This window comes from Patagioenas fasciata, chromosome 1, assembly GCF_037038585.1.
Source record: "Patagioenas fasciata isolate bPatFas1 chromosome 1, bPatFas1.hap1, whole genome shotgun sequence".
In the NCBI taxonomy this organism is placed as follows: Eukaryota; Metazoa; Chordata; class Aves; order Columbiformes; family Columbidae; genus Patagioenas; species Patagioenas fasciata.
In genome coordinates this window covers 203,682,681-203,707,252 of record NC_092520.1, presented here as the reverse complement: position 1 = coordinate 203,707,252, position 24,572 = coordinate 203,682,681, and the positions used below count along the sequence as shown (strand labels likewise).

General features: G+C 39.7%; 1 protein-coding gene across 1 annotated transcript in view; it reads left to right on the top strand.

Moving 5' to 3' along the window:
• The window catches only part of GNAT3 (G protein subunit alpha transducin 3), a 36,417-nt gene extending 16,499 nt beyond the window's left edge, over positions 1-19,918 (top strand). Inside the window, exons 4-10 of the mRNA XM_065844247.2 lie at positions 4,159-4,201; positions 5,619-5,760; positions 9,183-9,340; positions 13,120-13,248; positions 17,577-17,706; positions 17,917-18,070; positions 18,882-19,918. Of these exons, the coding sequence (XP_065700319.1) occupies positions 4,159-4,201; positions 5,619-5,760; positions 9,183-9,340; positions 13,120-13,248; positions 17,577-17,706; positions 17,917-18,070; positions 18,882-19,072 (947 nt within the window). The 3' untranslated portion in view covers positions 19,073-19,918. The remainder of the gene's footprint in view (positions 1-4,158; positions 4,202-5,618; positions 5,761-9,182; positions 9,341-13,119; positions 13,249-17,576; positions 17,707-17,916; positions 18,071-18,881) is intronic.
• The last annotated feature ends 4,654 nt before the right edge of the window (positions 19,919-24,572 follow it).

The following is a 24,572-nucleotide window of genomic DNA, read 5'->3' as shown; positions in this document are numbered from 1 at the left end:
AGAAATGATTCAAATCTTGCACTTCATAAATCAAGGGCAAGCATTCAAGACAATCGGCCTAGTCCTACCCTAGTTCTAGGTTCAGATTTCACCATCGTTTCTTTCAGAGTAGGCAGTTAGGTAGAAAATGCTAAAAAAAGAAAAAATGTATATATATATCATAAGTTTCTCGGTGTGATCATTATGCTCTTAGTACTAAAATGTAAAAACAAACAAACAAAAGTATTCTGACCATTTCCCAAGAAGATTATTTGATATCTAGTCTGGTCTCTCTGCATCCTCCCATAAATACCTTTACAAAAATGAAATTATATCTAGAAACCAAAGACATCACATATGTTTGTTAAGTTCCATGATGTGGGTAAGCACATTATCTGTGTTGAGGTGATAATTTACAGTGTATATGGCATACACCTAAAGACTAAAGATATAAACTGGGGAGATGAAAAATCATGCCACTCTCTGCTGTTCTTCACAAGTTGTCTGGGAATCAGGAGGTTTAAGTCCTCTGTGTCAGCTGTTCCTATGTTGTCTAGGCCATCCCAACCCCCACCTTGTCCACAAGTCTAGCCTCTACATATTTATACTTTTAAAAAATCATATTGTTTTATGAGTCTGGAACAAACTCCAAGGTGAAAGCTTTATTTCCTTTGTATCAGGGCCATATCTTGCCTACCGCATCACAGGCAGTTTTTATGCTTTGTTGGAAGCCAGCTTGCAGTTTATTTGTGTGCAAAGTACTGCACACATCTGAAATGTGCCCAAACAGCTGGTGCTTACAGTGGTGTTTCACAAAAATAACTTAGCTTCAGTTGAAATAATCATTGAAACTTTGGACTTATTTATTTTCAAAGTATGACTCCATGGCCCCATTGTCTACAGTTTTCAGTGACAGGACAAAGCTCACCCTCATCTGAGTTGGTCATCCTCAGCTCACTTTACTGAGAAATACTCACTTTTAGGATATGACTTACATAATTTAATTCAACTATTTACTTTAGGGTGACAAAAAATTGAAGTTTTCTTTTTTTTTTTCATTTTAGAAGCAAGTATTTTTCTCCAGTGACTATAAGAGGCCTCTGATAAGCAGTCTGAATGTAGAAGCTTATAGTACAGACATTTAAAACCAGTTAAATGAATTAAACCCTGCCCAACTACCATAGTACATAGTTAACATAGTACCAAGTCAGGCTTAAGTTCCTGTTATTAACACCTGCATTGAAAGCGAAGGCTTTGGGCACGAAGATGGCTCAATACTCCAATTGAATGGAATACACTGATTTTCTCTTTTGGGGCATGAGAAGAGGGGGAGCATTTAAGGACCTTATTCCCTCAAGAGGGTTAGATCTTTTCTCTAGTTTCTTTCTCTCACGGAGAATGTTTGTTGAGTTTGCAAAGAGATCCAGGAAGAGATAATTAATAGTTTCCAGAGTTCTGAATGGCACAGACAATGCTCGGGCAGAGGTTTGCAACCTCTTCTGATTCTAATTTGAAGATTTTCTTTTCCTGTTTTTTGTTATTTTATGTCATTGTCAGTGGCTTTTGTAAGAGGTTTCAAACAAAATATTCAGACAGTAGTCTCTTAGTTTCCTGATTTTGCTTCTGGAAACTTTCCTAAATCAAACCTCTACTTCCACATATATAATTAGTGTAAGAGAGAATAGATCTTGCTCTGAGACACAAAAGCAACTTAGTATATAAAAAGAACCTTCTTCAACAGCTCAGCAGATGCTAGTCTTGAACACGGCTCATACCCACCCCAGTTTCCACAACTATTCGAACAAATTCTGCTTAGAAAAACGATAACATCAAGTGACAGCTGAGGTCCTGTGTTCTGCTTTCCTTTGAATTTGAGATATTCTCACCAGCTTTCAAGTTGCCTTTGGTTTTTCCTCTATTTCTGTTCTGTCTGTTTGCCTTGGTGTTCTGCAGGGAAGAGACCAGGCAGTCCCGGAACAGGGGACAGGTCAGGCTGCTGGGGACGGTTCCTTGTGGATCAGTGCTTGCAGCCACACCACACGGCACTTCTTGGGTCTCCTCTGCAGTCCCAGCGCACCCGGAAACATGATGGGCTGGGGACTTGAGGGGGTGCCATTCCAAATGTCCGAAGCAAGAAGAGAGGCAGGTTACAGTCTTCCAGGATGCTGTGTGTACACTGGTACACGTGGTGTGCCTTGGGGCATGGTGACCGCGATCTCTGGGAAGAAGTATGGGAGTAAACTTCCATCAGCTTTACTTGCAGTGAGGATACCTTCAGCTCGCAGGAGCAGGGCCAGAGATTCAGGCACTGACTGAGATTTTTGTGCCGAGAAAATCTTGGCTCAATTATAATTGGCCTTTTGACTGCCGCCTAAAGGGCAGCTGCCTTTAGCTCCCTGTGCAGTCACGGAAGGGCTCTCACAGTGGACTCTAGCTGCTGTTTCTGTGAGCAGAGGAGTTCTGCCGTGTGTGGGAACGCAGCCCTGTCCCTTCTGTCCTGTGCTGGGGCCCTGGCCGGAGGAGCGGGCTGAATGGGATGGGGAAGGAAGAAAGGAAGCAGGTGCAAAGTAAATTGTTTCTGACCCATTTCCTGGGGTGTAAATGCTGCTACAACTAACATGATACTCTGGAGTGAAGCCAAAGTCTGAGTCATCTGTTGTTTAGATAAAGGCAATACTGGATCATAAATTAAAGATGAGCAGAGGTAGAAAAATGCACCCAAAAGATATAAATTATGCCTCCCACTCTATTTTAACTTTGCCTTTCAGATCTGGAAGAGAGGTTCATTTCTGTGTTATGTTTCCTGGCATCTTTCCATAAGGTGAATGTATGTATTCTCACCACCAACTGCTCTCTTCCCTACATAAAGTGCAGTAAATGCCACCTTGCTGACAGGGCTTTACCAGGTTCTACAGAGGGTATTGAAAAGATAACAGATGACCTATAGCAAATTTGCATTTTTTCCAAACTGTGGCAGATGGCAGTATCAGCCCATTTTGCATAGGCTTGCTTGTCTCTCACACTTTCTGCCATTCACCTCATGTGTTTTGAAAACGTTTTGCGTACGGTTTGCTGTCTCTTGCAATTCATTTGAGTAAATTAATCCCTGTCATTTAAATGTTATTAGCTTTACAAAATCTGTTTGGAAAGTCTGTAATCAGTTTGTTCCATTCACTGAGAAGCCTTCAGTTAAAATAGCTATGTCTCAGATTTCTTCTTTTGTCAAAAGTATTTGACAATCCCTGAGTAAGGTAAATTAAAATCTGCAAAGAGAAATGCAGCAATGACTCCTGTCCCATGGATTCACAACCAAAATCAAATCCACTCTTCAGGTGCTTTCAAAATCCAGCTCTTGCTTGGCAGTTCTTGCCAAGCCTCACCACTCTCACTGACAGAAGATGAGAGTCACCTGCACTCATTTCCAATGGAGAACCTTAGCATTGTGGTTACTCACTTTCCATGAGATAAGAAGAGCAAATTAATGGTAAAAAAAACTGACCAAAGCTATGTCTTAGTTCTGCAACTGGTTGTGCAAGCAAATGACTGTACCTCCTCGGCAGACATGGGGATTTGCTACCAAATCATTCCCAAGCTGGACCTGTTGCATTGCTCTGCAGGTTTCCCACCTCCAGGCACCTACTGCATAGCAGAGGCCACAGGGCAGAGGAGCTGACCAAACATCAGTGTCAAGGCGTATCTCTCACGTGCTGCCTCTGCATCCTAAGCTAGACCTCATGCAAGTCTTCACGCTCTGTTCTTTCAGTTTTTTAAAGAGACTGGTTGATGAGCATGGAAATGGTTGGTTTGGCTTACAAAAAGTTGTGATGAACCTTAAATGAGCAGCTACAAATCACGGAATGGACACTGTCTGCCAGGGGTGAAATTGAAATATGGTCCATATTTAATTTCCTTGATAATTAGAGTCTATATTTTTCTCTCAGTTGGCTGAATGTTCCTTCTCAAATGTACCTTTCCTTTGCAGAATCCATACTTTTGCCAAGATTTCATTGTTTTTAAGTCTGAATGGACACTAGTAAGTGTTATAGTTAGTACAATGGGGATCTAAAACATCTGTATGTCTTTTTATAGATCCAAAATTCTGTGTTCCAGAAAGTTATTTTTAATACTTGCTATTTAATCACCTATAAATCACATCTTCTCAACATTCCTCTTCTGCAGGTGCTGGAGAGTCAGGAAAGAGCACTATTGTAAAGCAAATGAAGTAAGTACGTGAATATTCATATCAGTTGTTGAATTTGGTATTTGTAGTATAAGCTATCTAACTAATGCCTTATTACAATATTTATGCTTATTTGAATAAAACGCAAAGGTACATCATTCAAATCCAGTTCTCATTCAACCACAGGAAGAAAAACATGAAGTGACTAAGACACACAGCTGGGTTGGTAATCAAATCTTTCTGGTCAAATTATTCACTAGTCCAACTCCTTACTGAAGACCAAGGAAGCTTCTACATTGGCTTTGGTAGGAGTTACAGTACTGTAGTGGGAATATGAATGCATGAGACAACCAGCCACAGCAGATCCACCCAGCCCAGCATCCCGTCTCATGTTGTAGCTAGTCAAGGATGTTTCCAGAAGATGACCAGACAAGAAAACACACAGTAATTTTTGCACTGGATACTCTGATAGTGCCTGATAATCTGTGACTCAGGCATCATCCTGACCCAGAGACAGCATTGTTGTGTTGAATCACCCTCAGTTAACTCATGTATGTGTTTCTTCTGAACCTCTTCTGAACCAATGCAAACTCATAACATCCACAGTATTCTACAGCAAGTAGTTCCACAGTTTAATTATGTGATGTGAATTGAGAGCACACTACATCAAAACAGGTGAAGTTTTCATCCTTTTCCACCATTCATGGAGAAATACCTCCCTGAGTCATGACATAACCTGCACACTGATCTTGGAGAACTTTAACCACATGCCATTCTCCAGTCAGGGAGGACTATGAAATTATAATTCACCTCTGAATTAAAGTAATTGAATCTGACTGCTAAAGTTCTTTGTCTTCTGTAATGTGGGGCAAATCCTCTGCAGTAATATGTATGTCCCCAAACCTTATAGATAGTAACAGTAACACCTGTTAGTAACTAGGAATTGTAACTGATGTATTAATACAAAGAAATAGGAAAGTTTGGTTTTTTTCCTTGAGAAAATACCTCACAATATAAGAATATTTTTGCAATATTTTTTCTACTCTAGCAAAGATTCAGCTTAAAAATGAGAATGACTAAACAAGAAATGTGAGAGCCAAGGACTAACTATTTTGGATCTAAGTCCCACTATGCAACTTTCCCTGTATCCACAGGAATGTGCCTGCATCTTGTTCTGGATTCATACATTATCTTATACGGACCCACAAGGCAAAAACAAACACCTTTTCACTCAGATTGGGGTGTCAAAGCCCAGCCTTATTAATTTAACGTCATATAGCTGCAGAAACTGCTGTTAACCTGTTCCAGAAGAATAGGCAGATCAACCATTGATAAATACTTTTCCAAGATGGATTCAGTTCTTTCTCACACTGATCATAAAAGCATCTAATCCAACTTTTCATTACTTTCTTTCTTCAGATGCATCCCATAAACCTTTTGTTTTCTGTTTTTTCACCAGGATCATCCATAAAGATGGTTTCACCTACAAGGAACGCGTGGAGTTCAGACCCGTCATCTACAGCAACGCAGTGCAGTCTATCCTCTCTATCGTGAAAGCAATGGCTAAGTTAGGAATCAGTTATGAAAACCCAGCTAGAATTGTGAGTATGATGCCCTTTCGCTTGAAATAGGCACTAGAATATATATTTTTTGTAATATAATAGTAGAAACTAGTAGAACAAAGACAGTTCAGTGTTTAATTTATGATAGTGAAAACTAAGTACTTCTTGGGTTATATATGTGACAAGATGTCCTTACTTATTTTCATTTTCTCAAGACTGATGTCTGAGGTCTAACCTTTGCATAAACTGCTATTTGGTTTGTTACAAGAGAGGTGTTCTACTTGCAAAGACATAAGAAAGAAAAAAAAAATAAAAGAACATTTTCTTGGCTGCTTAGTCACTTATTTGTTGCTATTGGGAAATGTTATAAATATTTCCCTTTTATGAACAAATCTTGAGGCTGAACCATGTAAGGAAGGGTTATCTAGACATGTTGGGAATACTTCAGTTTGACATGACAGAGAGTGGAGCCTGATCTTTCTGACCTTTCTGACACGGTGAGCAACCCTATGCAGAAGCACATAGAACAAGAGCCACAGAAAGAAAACCTGCTGTCTTCTAGCAATTATGCTGAATTTTGAAGGGCAGAAGTAAAGGAAAAACACATACCTTTCTTCTCAGTGTGGTGATTTAGTCTATTGCCTGTAATTCAGACCTTGCTTAGAATGTCTCAAAGGCTTGTCCGAATATCAGTGGTTCCAGTTTTGGAAAATTCTTTCTGTCCTCTAGAGGTTTATCTTAGAGGGAATTACATCTGCTTGTCTGAAGGAGTTTCCTAGTTCCAGAAGTCTAAATTTCATTACACTGTCATGTGGTACTTTGACCTAAAAAATGATAAACAAATGCTTCAAATTCATATAGTCATTTGACAAAACAGAAACTGTTTTCTTCCTGTATTCTTTTAATGGTCCATGAATACAAGTCATTCAAACAAATGTAACGGTGTCCCAAAGCGGCACAGAAAATAAGCTCATGTGAATGTACCGCAACTCAACCCTGTCTCCTCAGTTGTGACTGATACATGTTCTGCATAAGGACCCACCTGCCTGCCTGCATGGCCTCATGCAGCCAAATCTTGCAGCACCTACACAGGTCCTGCCTTGGCCTCTAGTGTCCACAACATGGTCCCAAATCTGTTTGCTATCTGTAATAGAGATATGTCCTGTCTTTATCTCAGTACTTCAGCCTCTCTTCTCAGCCCTGCCAAACTTTCTGAGAGGTTTATACATCTTCTCTCATCATCTGTCATCTATGTCAGTTTCAGAGACATTATTTTCAAGGGATTTCACAACCTCGGGAACTGGGAATTGAAGATTTTTGTTAAATAGCCCAGCTCATTTCTTAGCTTTATATTTAATCAAATGCTGAAAATACAGCTATTTTAAGTTTATTGCTTTGTAGCACAATAAACCCATTCTTACTCTCATTGGCAGAATAGGCCTCTAGGAATACAGTTGAATACACCTGTATAAAATATTTGAAGTGCCTGCCTTCTTTTCCCTCAGGACAACATAAGAGCAAAGTGGATATGAGTTTTAGAGAAATGGAAATTTCAGTCACATTTGCTTGAATGTCAACTAAACATTGTTCTTTGTTCTAAAAACAAATTTAGCTTACATTTTCTGTAAAATTACAAGCCATTTATAAGCCTGACTTGTTTTGATATAAGCTTTGATTTCAGCTGGATTGTGTTCTTGCTCTGTTGTAGTCCATATTTAGCTGCTGAAAGTCACTTAGCCCAAAACCTGGGCTCATCTTGAGCCCAAAAGCAAGAGGTTTATCCATGTTCCAGGATGGCCTGCAAATACTTCTTAGTGATCCTGAAAGTGCCTCAGTACGTAATTTTGAACAACATCCGTTCGAGTCAGAAAGGTATATTTTTCTTCATAAAGCACCATTGCAATTTATTTTTAATATGAAAATCATCTGAAGTGTGTCTAAATGCCAGAGAGAAACAAAACATTACATTAATCAGGGTTATAACCTCAGTCTGCCGTTATCTTCCTTTTTTTATGTAAGTATCAAAATTCCCCGTTGTCACCTTCTGTATGATAACTAATGAACATTTACTGTACACTTGGAGTTTCTGAGCTTAAGGCTTCTCCCTGTAGGCTACTCAACCAATAAATGCAACCTTGTAGGACGATAGTACTAATCACTAAATGATATGTGGTATCTCCAAGAACAGAACATTCTATATCTTACCTTGAACTGAACCAGTGTGCACCCTGGAGAGCAGCCCAGGGGACAAACGCAGCGCACACGTGAGAAAAAATGACCCAGTTCTGCTGATGCTGCAGCTGAGTAAGAAGATTGGGGTGCAGAATGGAGTTGGTTTTGTTCAATGTAGACGGGAAATTGTCCAGCTGTCCTCCTTCCTCTTTCAAACGAAGGCAAATCTCTAGTGGTTATTTCACCCTTTTTTTCTTTTGCTCTGTGCTAACTCAATTTCTCTGTAATTTTAGAAAAACTGTAGAGTTTTATTTTTGATCAGTCATTGAATTCTACAGACATTCCATAAACTGTGATTTCTATTAAAACATTTAGTGCATTCTCTAAATAAATTTGTTACAAATTATTGTGAAGATGTTTTCTATTTTTGAATAATATGTACTCCCTGCCAAAACAGCATCTGTCAGAATCCATTTCTACATTTGCCACTATTGATTGTAAGTCTGCTTATACAGCTAGGAAGGAATTATATTCCATAACTATCTACTGCTCTGGCAATGCATCAAATGACACTATTTTAATGGCGTTCTTTATTTACAATACATTCCTAAGCTGTTAATCACTGAAAATAAATGTAATAGATTACTTGAAGCCTTTTTTAATTGACTGCAAACAGAATAAATTACAGAATAATACATCTAAAATATTTGGGATTTCAGTTACAGGTTTCTTCTTCCTAAAATAAATAAATAGATAGATAAATAAATAAATAAATAAATAGATAGATAAGGCAAGCGTTCACTAGTTATATTCACTCTGCTGCATTTCTCACTGTGGCCTAAAGTTAGAAATTTTTTCTTCCAAATATACTAAAAAATATATTTAGCTATATATTTCTGCTTTAATATACATTTAAACTTTAAATATCCTTTTAAACTTAGTTTTTGATACTCCAACCCTCTCTCTTACGAAAAAAGCCTTCCTTCCAAGCTAGAACTTTAGTGAACATCTACGGTCAGATGAAACTGAGCTCTTGTGTGAACGAAACAAAAATAAAAAACAAAAAGAAGAAAACTCTGTGTATCATGATTTCAGTCTAACCTTGGCACTAACTAAAGTGAATTGAGATTGTAAAAGAATGTTAGCATGCACAGGTGAGTATAGCTACCTGGAAGAGTCAGTGAAAATGAAGAATTTAGCCCCTTGAATTCATTGTATACCAAGCACGTCTTCAAGGAGGTGGAGGGGTACAGTGCATTTGCACAATATTCACTGAAACTTCTCTTTAGGAAGACGAAAGGAAGCTCTGTGCCATGGCAACAGCTCTGGAGGATGGGAACATGTCTTCTGAACTGGTGGAACTCATCAAACAGCTGTGGAGCGACGGTGGAACCCAGGCGTGCTTTGCCAGGGCAGCAGAGTACCAGCTCAGTGACTCGGCAGCCTAGTAGGTGACACCAGCTGCAGGTGCTGAACATCTGGCTAGGGTCATAACAGGCAGCATAGGAAGGTTTGAGACAAGAACCCTTCCTCACATGCAGAATAGCCTAAGAAAATGATTGCCAATTAACCTGAAAAGAATTAGGTTTTTTGCTAATGTTTTTGATTGTGCTGGTTGGACTGAAAAGGGGTTAATTTTCTTCATGCAGTTATAAACCTTTCTTTTCATAGCTAGCACACTCATTATTTGGACTTAGTTTGAGAACAGGAAGACAACACCCCAGCACAGAGTTAATGTTTTTAATTGCTCTGGTCTGAGAGCCAAAGACACTCTGAGTGTCCTGCAGGGAGATATCGAGGAAGGGGGGCATGGATGGGGCAGAGCTTGACTGACATCCAGACTGATCAATAAGAGTATTACATCCCATTAGCGTCATGCTTCAGATTTAAGAGTGGGGCCTTTTGGTTTCTGGCCCCCTCTTCTGTGCTTCTTTCTCTCTCTGGGGTGCAGCCGGGAGAGTTTTTGCTGCAGGATGTTTAGTCCGGCTTTCGACATTTTGCAGAGGCCTCTGAACCTTTCTGCATTTTTCCTCTCTATTCTCTCTCTGGGGTTGGCTTTGAGACCAGGTGTGACTTGCTGGGACTTGCTGCTCAGTTGTGGACGGAGTTCATTTGGAATTGCCTTGAATATCTTTTATTTATATTATATATATATATTTAATAGTAGTGTATTAGTTTTTTGTTGTTTTATTAAACTGTGTTTATCTCAATCCAAGTTTCCCCCTTCCCTCTTGATTCTCTCCCATATTGAGGGGGGTGCAGGAGGACGTGAGTGAGTGGCTTTCGTGGTTATATTGCTCACTCGGGTTAAACCACAACATTGATACATTAGAAATGTTTGACTGAAGAAAACAAGTGAAAACAAGGAACAACTTGTTTCTATGAGTTTCTTTAAACTGTTAAAAAGTCTATTCTCTCTCCAAGTAATTCTAAGATTGAAAAAATGAGGAAAAAGGAGAACTGAAACAGCTTAGTTTTCATCTAGATCTGTCTTTTGACTATATACCTTTCAAGCTGTTGAACTTTAAGTCTGGACAAAACTATAAAGTTTCCTCTAAACTAATCTGGCTACGTGGATGAGTGTTGAGTGTTCCCTGGGGTGTTACCATCTCAGCACCCAGCTGGTCCTGGCCAAGTGGTGCTGCAGCCATTCTCCAACCTGATGGACCCAGTTCCCTTTTTTTGAGCCTTGGAGGTGGCAGGCAGATAAGTAGGGGACCGGGGTGCTCAGGTCTGAGTCCACACAGGGTCAGCACACAGCTGGAGCACATCTCCTAGCTTAGAATCACGGAATCATAGGATCATTTTGGTTGGAAGAGACCCTTAAGGTCATCGAGTCCAACCACAACCTAAATCTAATACTAAACCATGTCCCTAAGAGCCTCATCTATACATCTTTTAAACATGTCCATGAATGATGACTCCACCACTTCCCTGGGCAGCCTGTTCCAGTGCTTGACAACCCTTTCCATGAAGAAATGTTTCCTAATGTCCAATCTGAACATTCCCTGGTGCAACTTGGGGCTACTTAGATATAGTAAGTAAGCTTAGGCTTTTCAGGACTCCTTGATTTGGTTGTTTCTACAGCTGTTCTTGCAGGCTAGATTGGTCCTCCTCTTCTGTTTTCTCCCTAAACTCACACAAGACCCAGAAAGGAGGTGCCACCGGGGTCAGAGTTTTTCTAGAGTGCATAAGTCTGACTCTAGACCTGCAGCAGAAGGTTGTTCCACCTGAGATCCATCTTCCAACACCTGCAACTGGAGGTTTCTCTGTTTCTGCAGCTCCTCCTACAGGCTGAGGGCACCTGTAGGGTGATACCTCACAAGGTGCTGGGTGCCCCGCTCACTGGGCAGGGAAAGGCACGATCCAAGTCCCATCCAGGAGCCAGGCAAAGTGACGGCACTAGCAGCTCACTAATTGTATATAGTATAAGGGATACGCCATGAAAATATAAAAATTCTTCATCTCTTTATATCTTCAAACAGAAACAAAAACCTTTTTTTAGAAGATACCCAAACAAAGAAAATATTGCTTGTGTCAATTTGTGTCTGACTTGACCATGTTTTATAGTTGCCTTGTATTTCCTTAGGAATAGTATGGGGCAATCTTTTGCTTTTTTATATATCCTTTCTGACAGGCCACACCACAGTTCCAAGCACTAAAAGCCAGTAGTAAGTCCTCATAATTAAAAGGAAAAACACTTTCTGAACTTAAAAACAAACAAACAAAAACCCTAATGCAGAAAAAAAAAAAAAAAAACAAACAACAAAACTCTTCACCAGGTAACATTCTAGTGTGTATGTGGTGCTTGGCAAATCAGGTTTTGCTGCCTAAAAGGAAGATAAGAGAGTCTAAAGTTAATTCCCTATCAGTGTTATGGGCTGTTTTAACCCACCATACGTTTCAGTATCTAAGGGAGCTAGTATAGACTATAAAGGAGCCAATAATCATTATTTATTGCCAGAGTTACATTAAAAACAACAGTGATATATTTTCCATCTGCTTGAATACTTCTGAAAATCCCACTAATCCTCTGCCTTCATCTTTAGGTACCTGCTGCTTCTGAAAATCTAGCCTTTGGCTCTGAACCATTAAAATCAACTTAATTTTTGCCCCTGCTGCTGGGCTTCTAATGATCAGTTCAAAACAAGCTAGAATCAACCATCCATCTAATGTTACACTTCAGTGTCTTTTAAAACCAAAACCCTGTTTCTCAGCTCCTGTTAATCAGCTCCTACACAGAGTAGTGATTTATACTGTGTAAACCCTGACTTGCTGAGGTTATCTTCTCTGAGTCTGTTCATTATTAATTCATGCTAATGAAGTTTGATTACTGCCTTTCCTCTGTGTGTTTTAGTAGAAACAAATGAGATCTGAATAATGGAAAATCCCTGTATGTCAAATTTGGCTCTTCTCCTTTTGTCAGTTCACAACCTCCTTACACAGCTTTCTTGACTAGCAGGTAGGATTCATAGACTCTGTCCAGCCAGGCCAAGAAAGCTGAGTGTGCCTGGAAGAGATAGGAGAAGGGCTGGTGATAGAACAAGGACAGTCTCCAAAGACCTGGTTTGGATTCTCATTTCACACACATTTTGTGTCTGTGTACTGGACAGAAAACCAGATAATCCACTCTTTCCCAGGGGGCTTTGAGAATACTAAATTAGTGGATTACAAAAGGTATGGTGTTTTTTTTTTTTTAAATTATAGTTTACCTTCTTCTTGTAAACTGATAGTTCTGCAGGGAAAACAGCCCCTGCATGTGAATTCCTCCAAAATATCTTGCTCTCCCTTTCACTTAGGAAGGAAGGTACTATTATAACAGGTCTGACAGGCTGTGACTATTTCTAGAGAGATGCCTGCGGTTCTTCCCCTCTGGTGGCAGCTTCCACTTGCTGAAAGCAAATGGGCAAAACCCCTTTCCTGACAAGATGTTTTTTTAACATCCCTGAGGAAAATAAGGATTTTCCTGAACTGAAATTCTCAGAAAGATGTTTATTATATAGAACTAAATTACACTTCTATATACAAGAAAAGAAAAAGGAAAAAAAAAAAAAAAAGAAAAAGGCTCTGGATTGTGACTTTAGGTTGTATAAAAAAACCAATAGTATTGAATTTAAATGTTTATTTTACATAACATACATAGAAGCGGCTCAATATGAAGTGACTATGTAATGTTTATTACACTTTTTGAATTCACCAGTCACCATTTCTTTTCACTCTCCTCAGTTACCTCAACGATCTGGACAGGTTGGCAACACCGAACTATGTGCCTACTGAGCAAGATGTTTTGCACTCCCGAGTGAAAACAACTGGGATTATAGAGACTCAGTTTTCTTTCAAGGACTTGAACTTCAGGTACAAAAGCTGTATTCAACAGTTTTATGTGGTTTTATCTTCAAGCATTTTCTTTTAAAAAGTATTGATCCATTATAATATTGCTAATCTCATTGTGATATTTTTTAATTCACTCTTATTTAATATGTTGAAACAGACAGAAAAAGCAAGATATTTTAGTACCAGTACTCCAACTTTAAGTATATAATGGATCGTTATTAAGAGATCTCTGAATATCAGGTTCTAAAAGAACATTTTTACATATGCAAGTGTCTTAAAAGCATTATTTGTATCCCGTCATTTGAATAATTGTTTGTGACATTTATGAAATTTGTCTACCTAAATGTCCTTAACAGCATGCAAAACATTTGATGACTGCTAATTTGCATGCACTCTCAACCTTTCACTCTTTTCCTTTGAGAACAGAAATAACTGCTCTTAACACCAGAATGCATTACAGCTGGCAAAAAATCATCATTTCTGTCCCATGGGAAATTTCAGTATTAGCATGCATGCCTTCATGCTCATTTCAGATGAAGAGCAAAATGTTCAGAAAAGATCTTGAAAACAATGTCTCTGAAAAAATCTGACTGAAAATAATTGACACTTTCACATACTCAGGATTTTGTTATGCTTGGTGAACTAATTAAAATATCTAATTCCACATGAAAATGTATTTGAATGAATTATGATAGTTTCGTGTTCTGTAATGCTTTTCTCTATGGACTGAATTCAATTTAATTCTTAATTTAAAGGCTGGGGTGCACATTGAGGAATGTCATCTAGACAAGAAACTGAAGCATCAGGATTATAACTTTTACATTTTTCATTGGGCTTCTTTTCTCCTCATGTGGCAATTAATGATCCCCCAAACCATCCATGCTACCAGACAGATGCTTTGACACAACTGAGATTACATATAGAGAATAAGATTCTGAAGTAGATGCCCTACGGATAAATTACTGACACCTTTTAATACACTGGTCACTCGTGCAAAATTCAGAATTTACCCACAAATGCAAGGATAAAATGTCATAAACGTCATCTTTTTCTCTGATTAACATACTTTCAGACAGTTTTGTACACTGGAAATCTGAGCACCTTCAGTTACAGCCGTAGTTTACATAAAAAATAAAACCAAAATCAGGATGGAGAAAGAAATTATCAGAATGTAAACCCTCTTTGACATGAATGCTACCAGTCCTGATATTAGAATCATAAAATGTCCTGAGTTGGAAGGGACCCACAAGGCTCATTGAGTCCAACTCCTGTCCCTGCGTATGACAACCCCACAGTTCACACCATGTGTCTGAAGGTGTTGTCCAGTCTCTTCTTGAACACTGTGACACCTCCCTGGGGAGCCTGTTCCAGTGCTCCAGCACCCTCTGGGTGAAGAACCTTTTCCTAATGTCCAACCTGGACCTCCCTTGGAATATCAGAATTGGTGTCCAGGTCCAACTGAAATGTGACACAACTGAGAATTAAGTTACCTGAGTGTCTGCAAACAAGAAGAAGGCTCCTAATGCCACCACAAACACAAGCCCCACTGTGTTTAGCCTCTCTGCTATACAACACAGTAGAGTTAGGTTAGTAAATTAATTTGTGGTTTTAGGTACTTGAGTAATACAAGTTAAAATCACTACAAAATAGTTTGATGGTTTTGAGCTGCTCTAGGGATGCAGAGCAGCAATAAATCTACCTTAACCAGACAGTCACTGTGACTTTGCATTGCCAGAGCAATGAGAACAGCTGGGGGATCCTGATGACTCTGCAATTATTTTGATAAGTACCATAAAAACATCTATAAAGAGAGGAACACTTCCACATTCAGAGTGAGTTTTAGTTCATGTGCTTAAATGAGGTTTGGGGTCACAAGCCATACAGGGATAAAAAGAAAACATGAACAGATGCCTCATTCACTAAACACTTGTCCCTCCTCTGAACCGAATGAGGCAGAAAACATTTTGTATCTATGCAGTGAAAGTCTAAATCCAAGTACTGCTCCAGAGAACTGAATTACCATTGCACAGGCAACATCTCTTGTTATTTGCTATATTCTCGGTGGTTACTTTGCTGGTTTAATTTAGTTTTCTTGAGCTCTTCAATTTATTTCACTAATGTTGACTTTGATTTCCAGAGCTGAGAACATACTTAAATATTTTTTAAAAGGAATCTGATCTTTATAGGTCCTCTCCTGATGTAGTTTCCTTTGACGTGCTAGGAAGAGTCCAACTGAAATCAGGCAAGCTTTAGTTTTCAGGTCTTGCTATATGTACCATTAGAACAAATTAATACACAGCTAGTCCCATATCTGTGGCTAAATTTTCCAAGAGTAGTGCTGGGCAAACACAGAGCTTTCAAGACTCATTTTGTCTTAGCAAAAGAAAAAGATAATTTCAGAAATACATTACCTGCTATTCACTCAGGGACTTCACTTTTACATGTATATTTGTTAAGGTCTGGGGTGATAAGAACCAAGCAAGCTAAGGTCAGTACAACAAAACCTGCCCATAAACATTGCCTCTGTCCTTGATCTTGTCCTTTTTTAACTGGCTTCTCATGCACATTCACAGGGCTACATGCTAAAAGTTTGAGGGAAATGAATACAGATTCATGCGATTATACATGCTTGTGAAAGTTTACCGCAGACTGAATTTCAAAGCTTTCTAACTCCTCATAAGCCTGATTTCAGAGTTAGATACCACCAATCAATGAATATATGTAACAGCAGGTGACTTTTGGGCACTAATCACAGCCAAAAGTCAAGATATTTCATTCATACTGACCTCACTCTTCCGTAGTCATACTGAACTCAGAGAAGATACATTTGGAAGAATGGCATTACTGTCACCAAAATCTTGCTCCACAACAGCCTCCTAATTTCCTAATAATTCACGTTTATAGGCACCCAATGATCAGACAAAGAGGTGAAATGTACTAGAAAATAAAAATTATTTTTCTCTAATTACTCCTCGGCTGCAGACACAGTTCCTCATGAGCATTGGGAAGGGTTTCATGTCTTCTAAGTAGGATGAAAAATGATAAACTATAACTTTTGTTTCCATCAGCTGCGTTGCTGATGGTGAAGAAAACAGAAGAAATATACTGCAAAAATGGTGTTTCAGTAACAAATTATTCTTGCACTGTTTGTTACTGATGTGCTTTTTTATATACTGAATCTCAAAATTTTCATTGCTATGAAAATTCAGTTGTGTTTAATTTTCAGACTCTGGAGGAGGCACATCCAGAGAATAAGATCTAATGCATTTTCTTGAAGGAAGGAAAAATGCAACAAAGGACTAGATTTTACAGTTTTAAGTTCAACAACAGGCAGCACAGGGAAAAGTCATCATGCACACAAGGAAACAGCAAAAGTAATAATAGGACAGACCTGGGTTTTTTACAATGTTTTTTCTCCTTTCTAATGTATTTGAATAAATGTCTAGGTTTGGCATCTTTTATGTAAGAAAAATAGTGAAAAGAAAGCCCAAGAAAAGAAAAATAAAGCGATTTTGAAAGATACTGCTAGGCAGAGCAATGGTAGCTTTGGTGACAGCTCCATCTCAGTTGGGCCCTAACTATGTCCCATTTAATCATGCTTTGGGCCCTATATAAAAAATCCATAAAAAGCTCATACGACTACGCAAAGGCAGTAATTTTTGGCAAAGACTGAAGTCAATGCAGAAGAGGACAGCCCTGGATTTTCATCTGGTCAAATGAAAAGATTCCCACGCCCCATGACCTGCTGCTCAAGCAGCAACTAATGAGTTGGATGGGGCAGGGACCCCAGACACAGGCGCACACCGCAGGTTGCACAGCTCAGCCATCACACCAGAGCCATGAACAGATGACTAAATATAAATCTACACCAGGCAATTAAACATAACCAGTGGGTCAACCCACAACTGGTTTCCAGTCATGTGCCTTATTGATCAATGTGTCAGTTCACTACAAGCAAAACTGTGAAGTAACAAACAACTGTGGATTTGAGGGGGTTTTGTCAATGTTTCAGGTATGAACTCTGTCCTGAATAAAACCCTGCCTGCAGGGCTTAGTGCTACACAGAGCTCTTATTCAGAGCCCCACTTTTTCCACACAGGATGCCACTCGAGAGTACCAAATATATGTCCTATATGTAGGTATTTTAGCCTTTATGTTGAATTTTATGTGGCCTACAAAGCCATAAGTAAAATGCAGTACTTATTGACCTGTTGGGATAGAATAGGCCACTATTTGGAAAAACTGGGTATTTTATTGTCATTCGTTTCCGGTTGCACTCTACACATTAAGAGCATGACTACATCCTTACTAGTTAGTGCTTTACATTGTATGTTATTTTTTCTGCAAAGGATGTTTGATGTGGGTGGACAGCGATCGGAGAGAAAGAAGTGGATTCATTGCTTTGAGGGAGTTACTTGCATCATTTTCTGTGCTGCACTCAGTGCCTATGACATGGTTCTGGCGGAAGATAAAGAAGTGGTGAGTCAGAAGAGACAAACAAACAACCCTTTTTGCTGCTAAGTTGTAATGTACTTTCTGATGGCATATCACAACTATTCCTGTTCCCTGATAACCATTTAAAGGCTATTATGCTGTATTGCTTCTTGCCAGTAAAGAACATTAAAGTAAAAACGACATATGGGGATGAGATTTGTCAGTCTCTCACATTCACCTTTTGCATCTATACAGAACAGAATGCATGAAAGCCTTCAGCTGTTCAACAGCATCTGCAACCACAAGTGCTTTGCAGCCACTTCCATTGTGCTGTTTCTAAACAAAAAAGACCTCTTTCAAGAGAAAATAAGGAAAGTTCATTTGAATGTCTGCTTTCCTGAGTATAATGGTAAGTTTGGAGTTTTCAGAAGAAAATACATTGAGATGATTAGCTTAGGCTGTGCTTTAAAGACTGAGGCTTTGACTCAGATCACCTATATATAACCATACAAATGCTAAGTATCTTGCCTACGCATTTAGCCTTTCTCTCAAAAGGACAATATGGAACAGACATGGCCAGAATCCAGTTCATCTCCCTCACAGTGCTTATGCTAGGGTGGGATTATCTCTCTCTGGAGATGCCTGTTTCTCTTAACTGGCAGTAGAGGAAGCTGCGAGAACTAGAATTTTCAGATGGCTGAGTGTGGTGTAATGAACCCAGCCAACATTTTAGAAGTCAGTGGCTCATCACTCACACACAACTCATAACTGAATCCAGGTTTTTGGCCCTGTTTTGAAAACCCATTCTGTAAAGGAAGTCTGACTCTTTTTGTATGTCACAGTAAGGTCTACTGGAAATAGAAAACAGCAGCTCTTACAAGCTGATGCAAGAAAATATATGAAGCTATGTCAGAAAGTGCCAGAGAAAAAACAAAAGTTGTCTGTATTTTAGTATCAACCTAAAGTATCTATGATAGGGAGTGTCCAAAATGAAGTATACAAATATTATTATTAGAAAATAAGAAATGAAGACTTCTTGTTAGGTATTGAAATTTAAAAGTAGGTGCACAGTGTAGATACAAAATTTTCATACTTAGTGCATGGTTAATTCCCTTTATTAAACGAGAAAAAAAAAGGCAGGAAAAGAGTTCTTATTTCTTAGTGGCTGTGAAGAATTATCAGTTGCAGTGTGTCTTCTCTTTTACTGTTCTCTCTGCTAGGACTAAATACATTTGAAGATGCTGGAAATTACATCAAGCAACAATTCCTAGACTTGAACATAAGGAAAGAAGATAAAGAGATATATGCTCACTTGACATGTGCCACAGACACCCAGAATGTCAAGTTTGTATTTGATGCAGTCACAGACATAATAATCAAAGAAAATTTGAAAGACTGTGGGCTTTTCTAGCCATTCATTCCCTTGCTCATAGCTTGACTTCAGCTCAGTCCACTTTCCTCTCTTCATCCTGTGTGCTGACTCAAATAAAAAACTCCAGGGAAGAAATAATATCAATTAGGCTTTTGTTAGTTGTCAGTTGCTGCCTTGGGCACAACCTGAACATTGCAGACCAACACTGACTTTCTGTATGTCATAAGAAGACTGAAAAAAATGTTCTTGCTCCATAGAGGTGCCAGCTGCTGATAAATCCTACTGAAATCAAAAGGAAATTGCTATTTTAATCAATATGATTTGAAGGTAATCAGAACTTCTCAGAAAACCTCAGTATCCTGTGTTTTCTAGTGAATGGAGAAAAAAAAAGACAATATATAACAGATAACTGACTTTTATTTATATTTGAAGCCTTAAGGAAGCTATAGCATTAAAGAGTATCAATAGATGATTTCTGTTCAGCACTTTTTTGTTTTCATGTTACATACACAACTAAAAATGACATACCATTAATGGAACAAAGGCAAACCCCACAGGCTTAACTGGTGTATGACAAAGAGCAGTGCAAATCTGAATGTTTAGTTTTATTATACTGTTTTGTTAGAAGAGCTGAGGGAAAAGTACATTAAAAAATGCACATGTATAAAATTCACAAGTGTTACTCTCCAGTTTGGGAAAAAAGAAAAACAAACCAAACCAAAACAACACAGTGAGATGGAGGCACGTTTTTTGAATCCCCGAGGAAGCATAAAATATTATAGCAACTGCCAGTTCCTGCATAGACTGTAAAGGCCTGTTGAATTTTTTTTTTTTTTTTTTAACAAGAACTGACTCTTTTTTATATTAATAATTAATAGTCCTGCTACTGGACAACTTCTCTGGTACCTTGTGACTGCAACAATAATTTCCACCCATGCAGAGCACCAGTCCTTGTGGGAAAATCACAGCCTTGGGACTTTGGTACTCTGTGCAAAGAACCTGCTGATGAAGAACTGCTCTCCTTTAACTGCTCCTGATCTACTGAGACTGTTAACTACAGAAAATACTTAACTATGTTAACCAGAATGGGAGTTCTAAATATATTAAACTGAATTTTGAATTTCAGTCTTGAGGCAACACTCACTTTTGAAATTTGATCACTGACAGAATGTTCCTTTTTTCTTTTTTTTAAGACATTTCAATGTATTTTTTTTTTTTTTTCCATACACTCACTGTGTTCTGGTTAATGTAATTACTGAAAACACTAGAACAGACAACACGGTCACCAAACAAGAGTCCTGCAAACTGCCCTGTAAGCAAGGCTGTTGGTGTGTACAGCTGTCCCAGCAGATCTGGCAAGTGCAGAGCTAAAACACGTTTTGCACTGTCTGGATTCCTATTGCTGCCTGATCTGTAATGCTTCACTTCATTAATTCCTTGTTTCTGTTCAAAATAATGGATTTCCATGGTAAGCTTTCTGGATTCATTTCCAGCAATAAATCTAATTTTAAATGAATAATTCGAACTGTGGAGGCATCAACGTTAATTTCTGGATCCCTGATAGTGTAATAACAGCCAAGGTCTTTAAGAAACAAATCCATGAGCACATTTCCTTCAAGCAAACACCTAAGAAAACGGACAGACTTTACAATATAGCATCAAAGTTAATACACGTAAGACTGGACAGATGGGGTTTCCTGCTCTGGGGTTTCCTGCTCATGCTTTACAAAGTTAGGCTGGTCTAAAGTTTGCCGGCATTCCTGGCACAGCAGTGGCTTTGTGACCCGCCGAGACCCGCCTGCGGGTGCTGCCACCAGGGTTGAGCGCTGGGTAACCGGGGCCGCTGTGGGGATCTGCTGGGGACCGATCGACCAAAACCGACGCCCAGATCCCACGTAATCCCGGTCCGGGAGGAACGAGCGGGAGGCGGCTCCGCTGTCCCTTGGGTCCGTGAGCGGCGCCGGGCGCGGCCGCCAGGGGCCGCCGTGGTAGCGCTGCGCACAGCGACTCCGCGGGACAGGCCGAGCCTGCGCTGGGTGCCCGCGCACGGCCATGGAGCTGTGCTGGCGGAGGGAGGCAGGGCTGTCCTGCCGACAAAGTGTTCATCTTTAGTGTAGTTTTCTGACCCTGGTGAGCCCACACGTCGAATCCTGCAGTTAGTTTTGGGCTCCTCACGACAAGACATTGAGGTGCTGGAAAGAGTGCAGAGAAGGGCAGCGAAGCTGGTGAAGCACAAGTCTGATGAAGAGCAGCTGAGGGAACTGGGGCTGTTCAGCCTGGGGAAAAGGAGGCTGGGGGGAGGCCTTATCGCTGTCTACAACTACCTGAAAGGAGGGTGTAGCATGGAGAGGGTTGGTCTCTTCTCCCAAGTAGCAAGTGATAGGACAAGAGGAAATGGCCTCAAGTTGCACCGGGGAAGATTCAGATTGGATATTAGGAAAAAATTCTTCACGGAAAGGGTTGTCAGACATTGGAACAGGCTGCCCAGGGCAGCGGTTGAGCCAAGAGGTTTAAAAGATATGTAGATGAGGTTCTTAGGGACATGTTTTAGTGCCAGTGTTAGGTTAATGGTTGGACTCAATGATCTTAAAGGTCTTTTCCAACCAAAATAATTCTACGATTCTAAGACCAAGTATGACAGGTCTTACTACGTGGGGTTAATCCAGGTCACCTGTGTCCCACTCGAGCTGGATGACCCCACACGTTGAGCTGGATTGGTCTATCCTCAAGGCTGGCCAGTCCTTTACATTACTTAACTGTCTCCAAATTTACCTTCTGGAATCACTGAGCATCCAAATTCAGGCAGCAGCCCATGGCTGACCCTGACCCTGCTGCAGGCATGAAATGATCCAGCGCCTGAATTCCCAGTGAGGGCCAACCAGTGAGGCATGAGGGTGACTACAGTCAACAGGATGCTTTCAGGCAGAGGGTGAAGAGGGAGGACCATGATACCTGCCATATGTTTTTCATACATGATATGCTTTTTATACTTTTCTCTCCATGTACACACAGAAAAAACATCCTCCCCCTTTTTTTTTTTTTCATAGGTTATTATTCACAAGGGAAATAAATATTTGAGACCAGATGGCAACATGAAACGTGACTTTCAGAGAAAAGTTAGCCAGAGGTTTCCAAAAATCTTCCCAGCGATGTGCCTACGCTTTCCCTAGAAGAGATATTAGATAATAGAAAACAACTTTCTCGATCCCTAACCTTAACTGCAATTTTTGCCTTAGCTGGAAATGAATTTGATCCCATGACCAGGGAATGATGAAGAAAACGTGTCTCCAGCAGTTTGAAACCTCTTCTGTACACTCAGGGACCTCCAAGTTACAGCAGAAACCTGGACTCATGAACCACTACTTTCCAAAGCCCTGGATGTAACCCTGATCTTGGTCCTACCTCATTTCAAAATGTAAAGCTGGCATGAGACAGGAGTCCACAAGGGGTTAAGGAAAAATAGTTTTGAGGAAACTGGTGTGAGTCCTCTTCCCAGAGAATCTCTGAGATGCAGCAGGAACCTGGGCTCTTCAGCATGCACTTTCCCAAATTCTACCCCTACTCCTGCTTTTAAATCTGTCCTAGGCTAGAAATTAGGCCCAGTCCTTGAGAAGTCAATGATAGAAGGTAAAGTAGCACTTTAAACCAAGATGAGCCCTTTTCCTTTTTCTCAGGGTCCTCAAAGATGCATTGAGATTTCAGGTTTCTCAAAACTGTTCTTGTTCAAACCCTAACGCTGTCACCCTAACCGTCAGTCCCAGTGCCGTGCATTTCAGAGATGTGAAATTAATCATTAAATAGTAAAAAAATAAAAAAATAAAAAGACTGGATCTCGTGGAATCTCTTTCCAGCTCCCTTACAATGTCTTCTTCCTAGTTAACAATGCCCTGTGTAGCCCCATGCATTAGTAAATACAGTATTGCTGTTGCAGGTGACAAGTCACAGGCTTTGTGTTAAGTTAACAGAGGCCTGGGAGCTTATCAGGTTTTGTCTAGACTAGTCTCAACTTGCTTGGAGCTTTGTTTTATGTTGTTTGTCCTTATTGACAATTGTCTAATGAGCAGGTGACTCTTACCTTTCTTGTTTTAGTTTTGTTTGGCTTTGTATAATTGGTATAATGTCTGTTGTTGAACATTTTTATATAAATAGGAATAACAAGTAATTTGGCTGTGTAGAATGAACTATCTGTGACCCTAGACTAATGAGGAAGCATAAAAAAGGGAAGTTATGGTGCAATAGTGGTGCCTGTAAAGGTCTGAGTGTAGGATAATACCAGAGGCCCCAGTGCTATCGGGAACTCACCAGTGAGGGCACTGAAAACCCAGGAGCCAGATAAAACCAGTTGTAGGTACAACAAAAAAGAAAAGTGTCTTATGTGTTTAAGCCCTACCATAAATACTAAAGTTAGGTGCAACAAAATAACTGTGGACCAAGGAAGAAAAATCAGTGTAGAGCATGTTAACAAACATGTCAAAGTGGGCCCGTGGTCCCTAGAGCCAGGAGGAAGCAGACATCAACATCATTACTATCCCTGCATTTTCAAAAAATAGACCTGACCTTGACTACTTTCACGTTTTCTGAAATTCAAAAGTTACAAGTGAAACACCTCTGAGGTCTTATCTGGGATGTGGACCACTTCAGCAACTTGATACCTCTACATGCATCCTTTATTTCCCTTTCCTAGGTTTCTGTCAGTCTTCTTCCTCTTTACTTTTACTGTTTACTTTTATGGCAATCTCATTCTTTCTTCTGTTTTCCTGCATCTAGTCCCAGGAAGCATCCAGAGGCATTAAAGATCATAGAATCATAGAATGGTTTTGGTTGAAAGAGACCTTGAAAGACCAGCTGGTTTGACCACCTTTCCCATGGACAGGGACATCTTCACAAGGTCGGGTTGCTCAAAGCCTCATCCAGCTTAACTTTGAACACTTCCAAGAATGGGGCATCCACAACTTCTCTGGGCCACCTGCTCAAATGTTTGACTCCTTTTATCATAAAAGAGGAAAAAAAGAAATCTCAGCTCTTCCCTTGAGAACTGCTAATAAGCAAAGCCTCAGAGAACAAAACAAGTTATCCTGTGATGAACTTACTTTTGCACTGCTTTATCTTTGAAGATTAAATACTTCCCAAGGCCCTGATTTAACAAAAACATCAGTCACTGAGAATGTGAAAAGAACACTTTAAGCAAGTGAGACTGCTTTGTGTAGAACCGCTGTACTGGGGCCAAGATGACCAGAGAGGCCACTCAGGAAACACCCAAAGAATTTTTTTCTCCCTGGAGATTACAAGGAGTTTTTCTACATTGGCCCTAGGAGCAAACAACTGATGTGGAAAGGTCACACTCTTCTCAACTCTGAGTCAGCTACTTATTCTTATAAATTGAATTAAAGACTCTGCAGTCCATTCTTTAATCCACTGGGACATGTAAATCTTATTAGTGTCAATGAAGGTTGCAAGACACTCAGAAGATATAATATACCCTTCATATAATGTGTATCTGTAGGATACATTACATGTCCTAAAACCACTTTCTGTTACA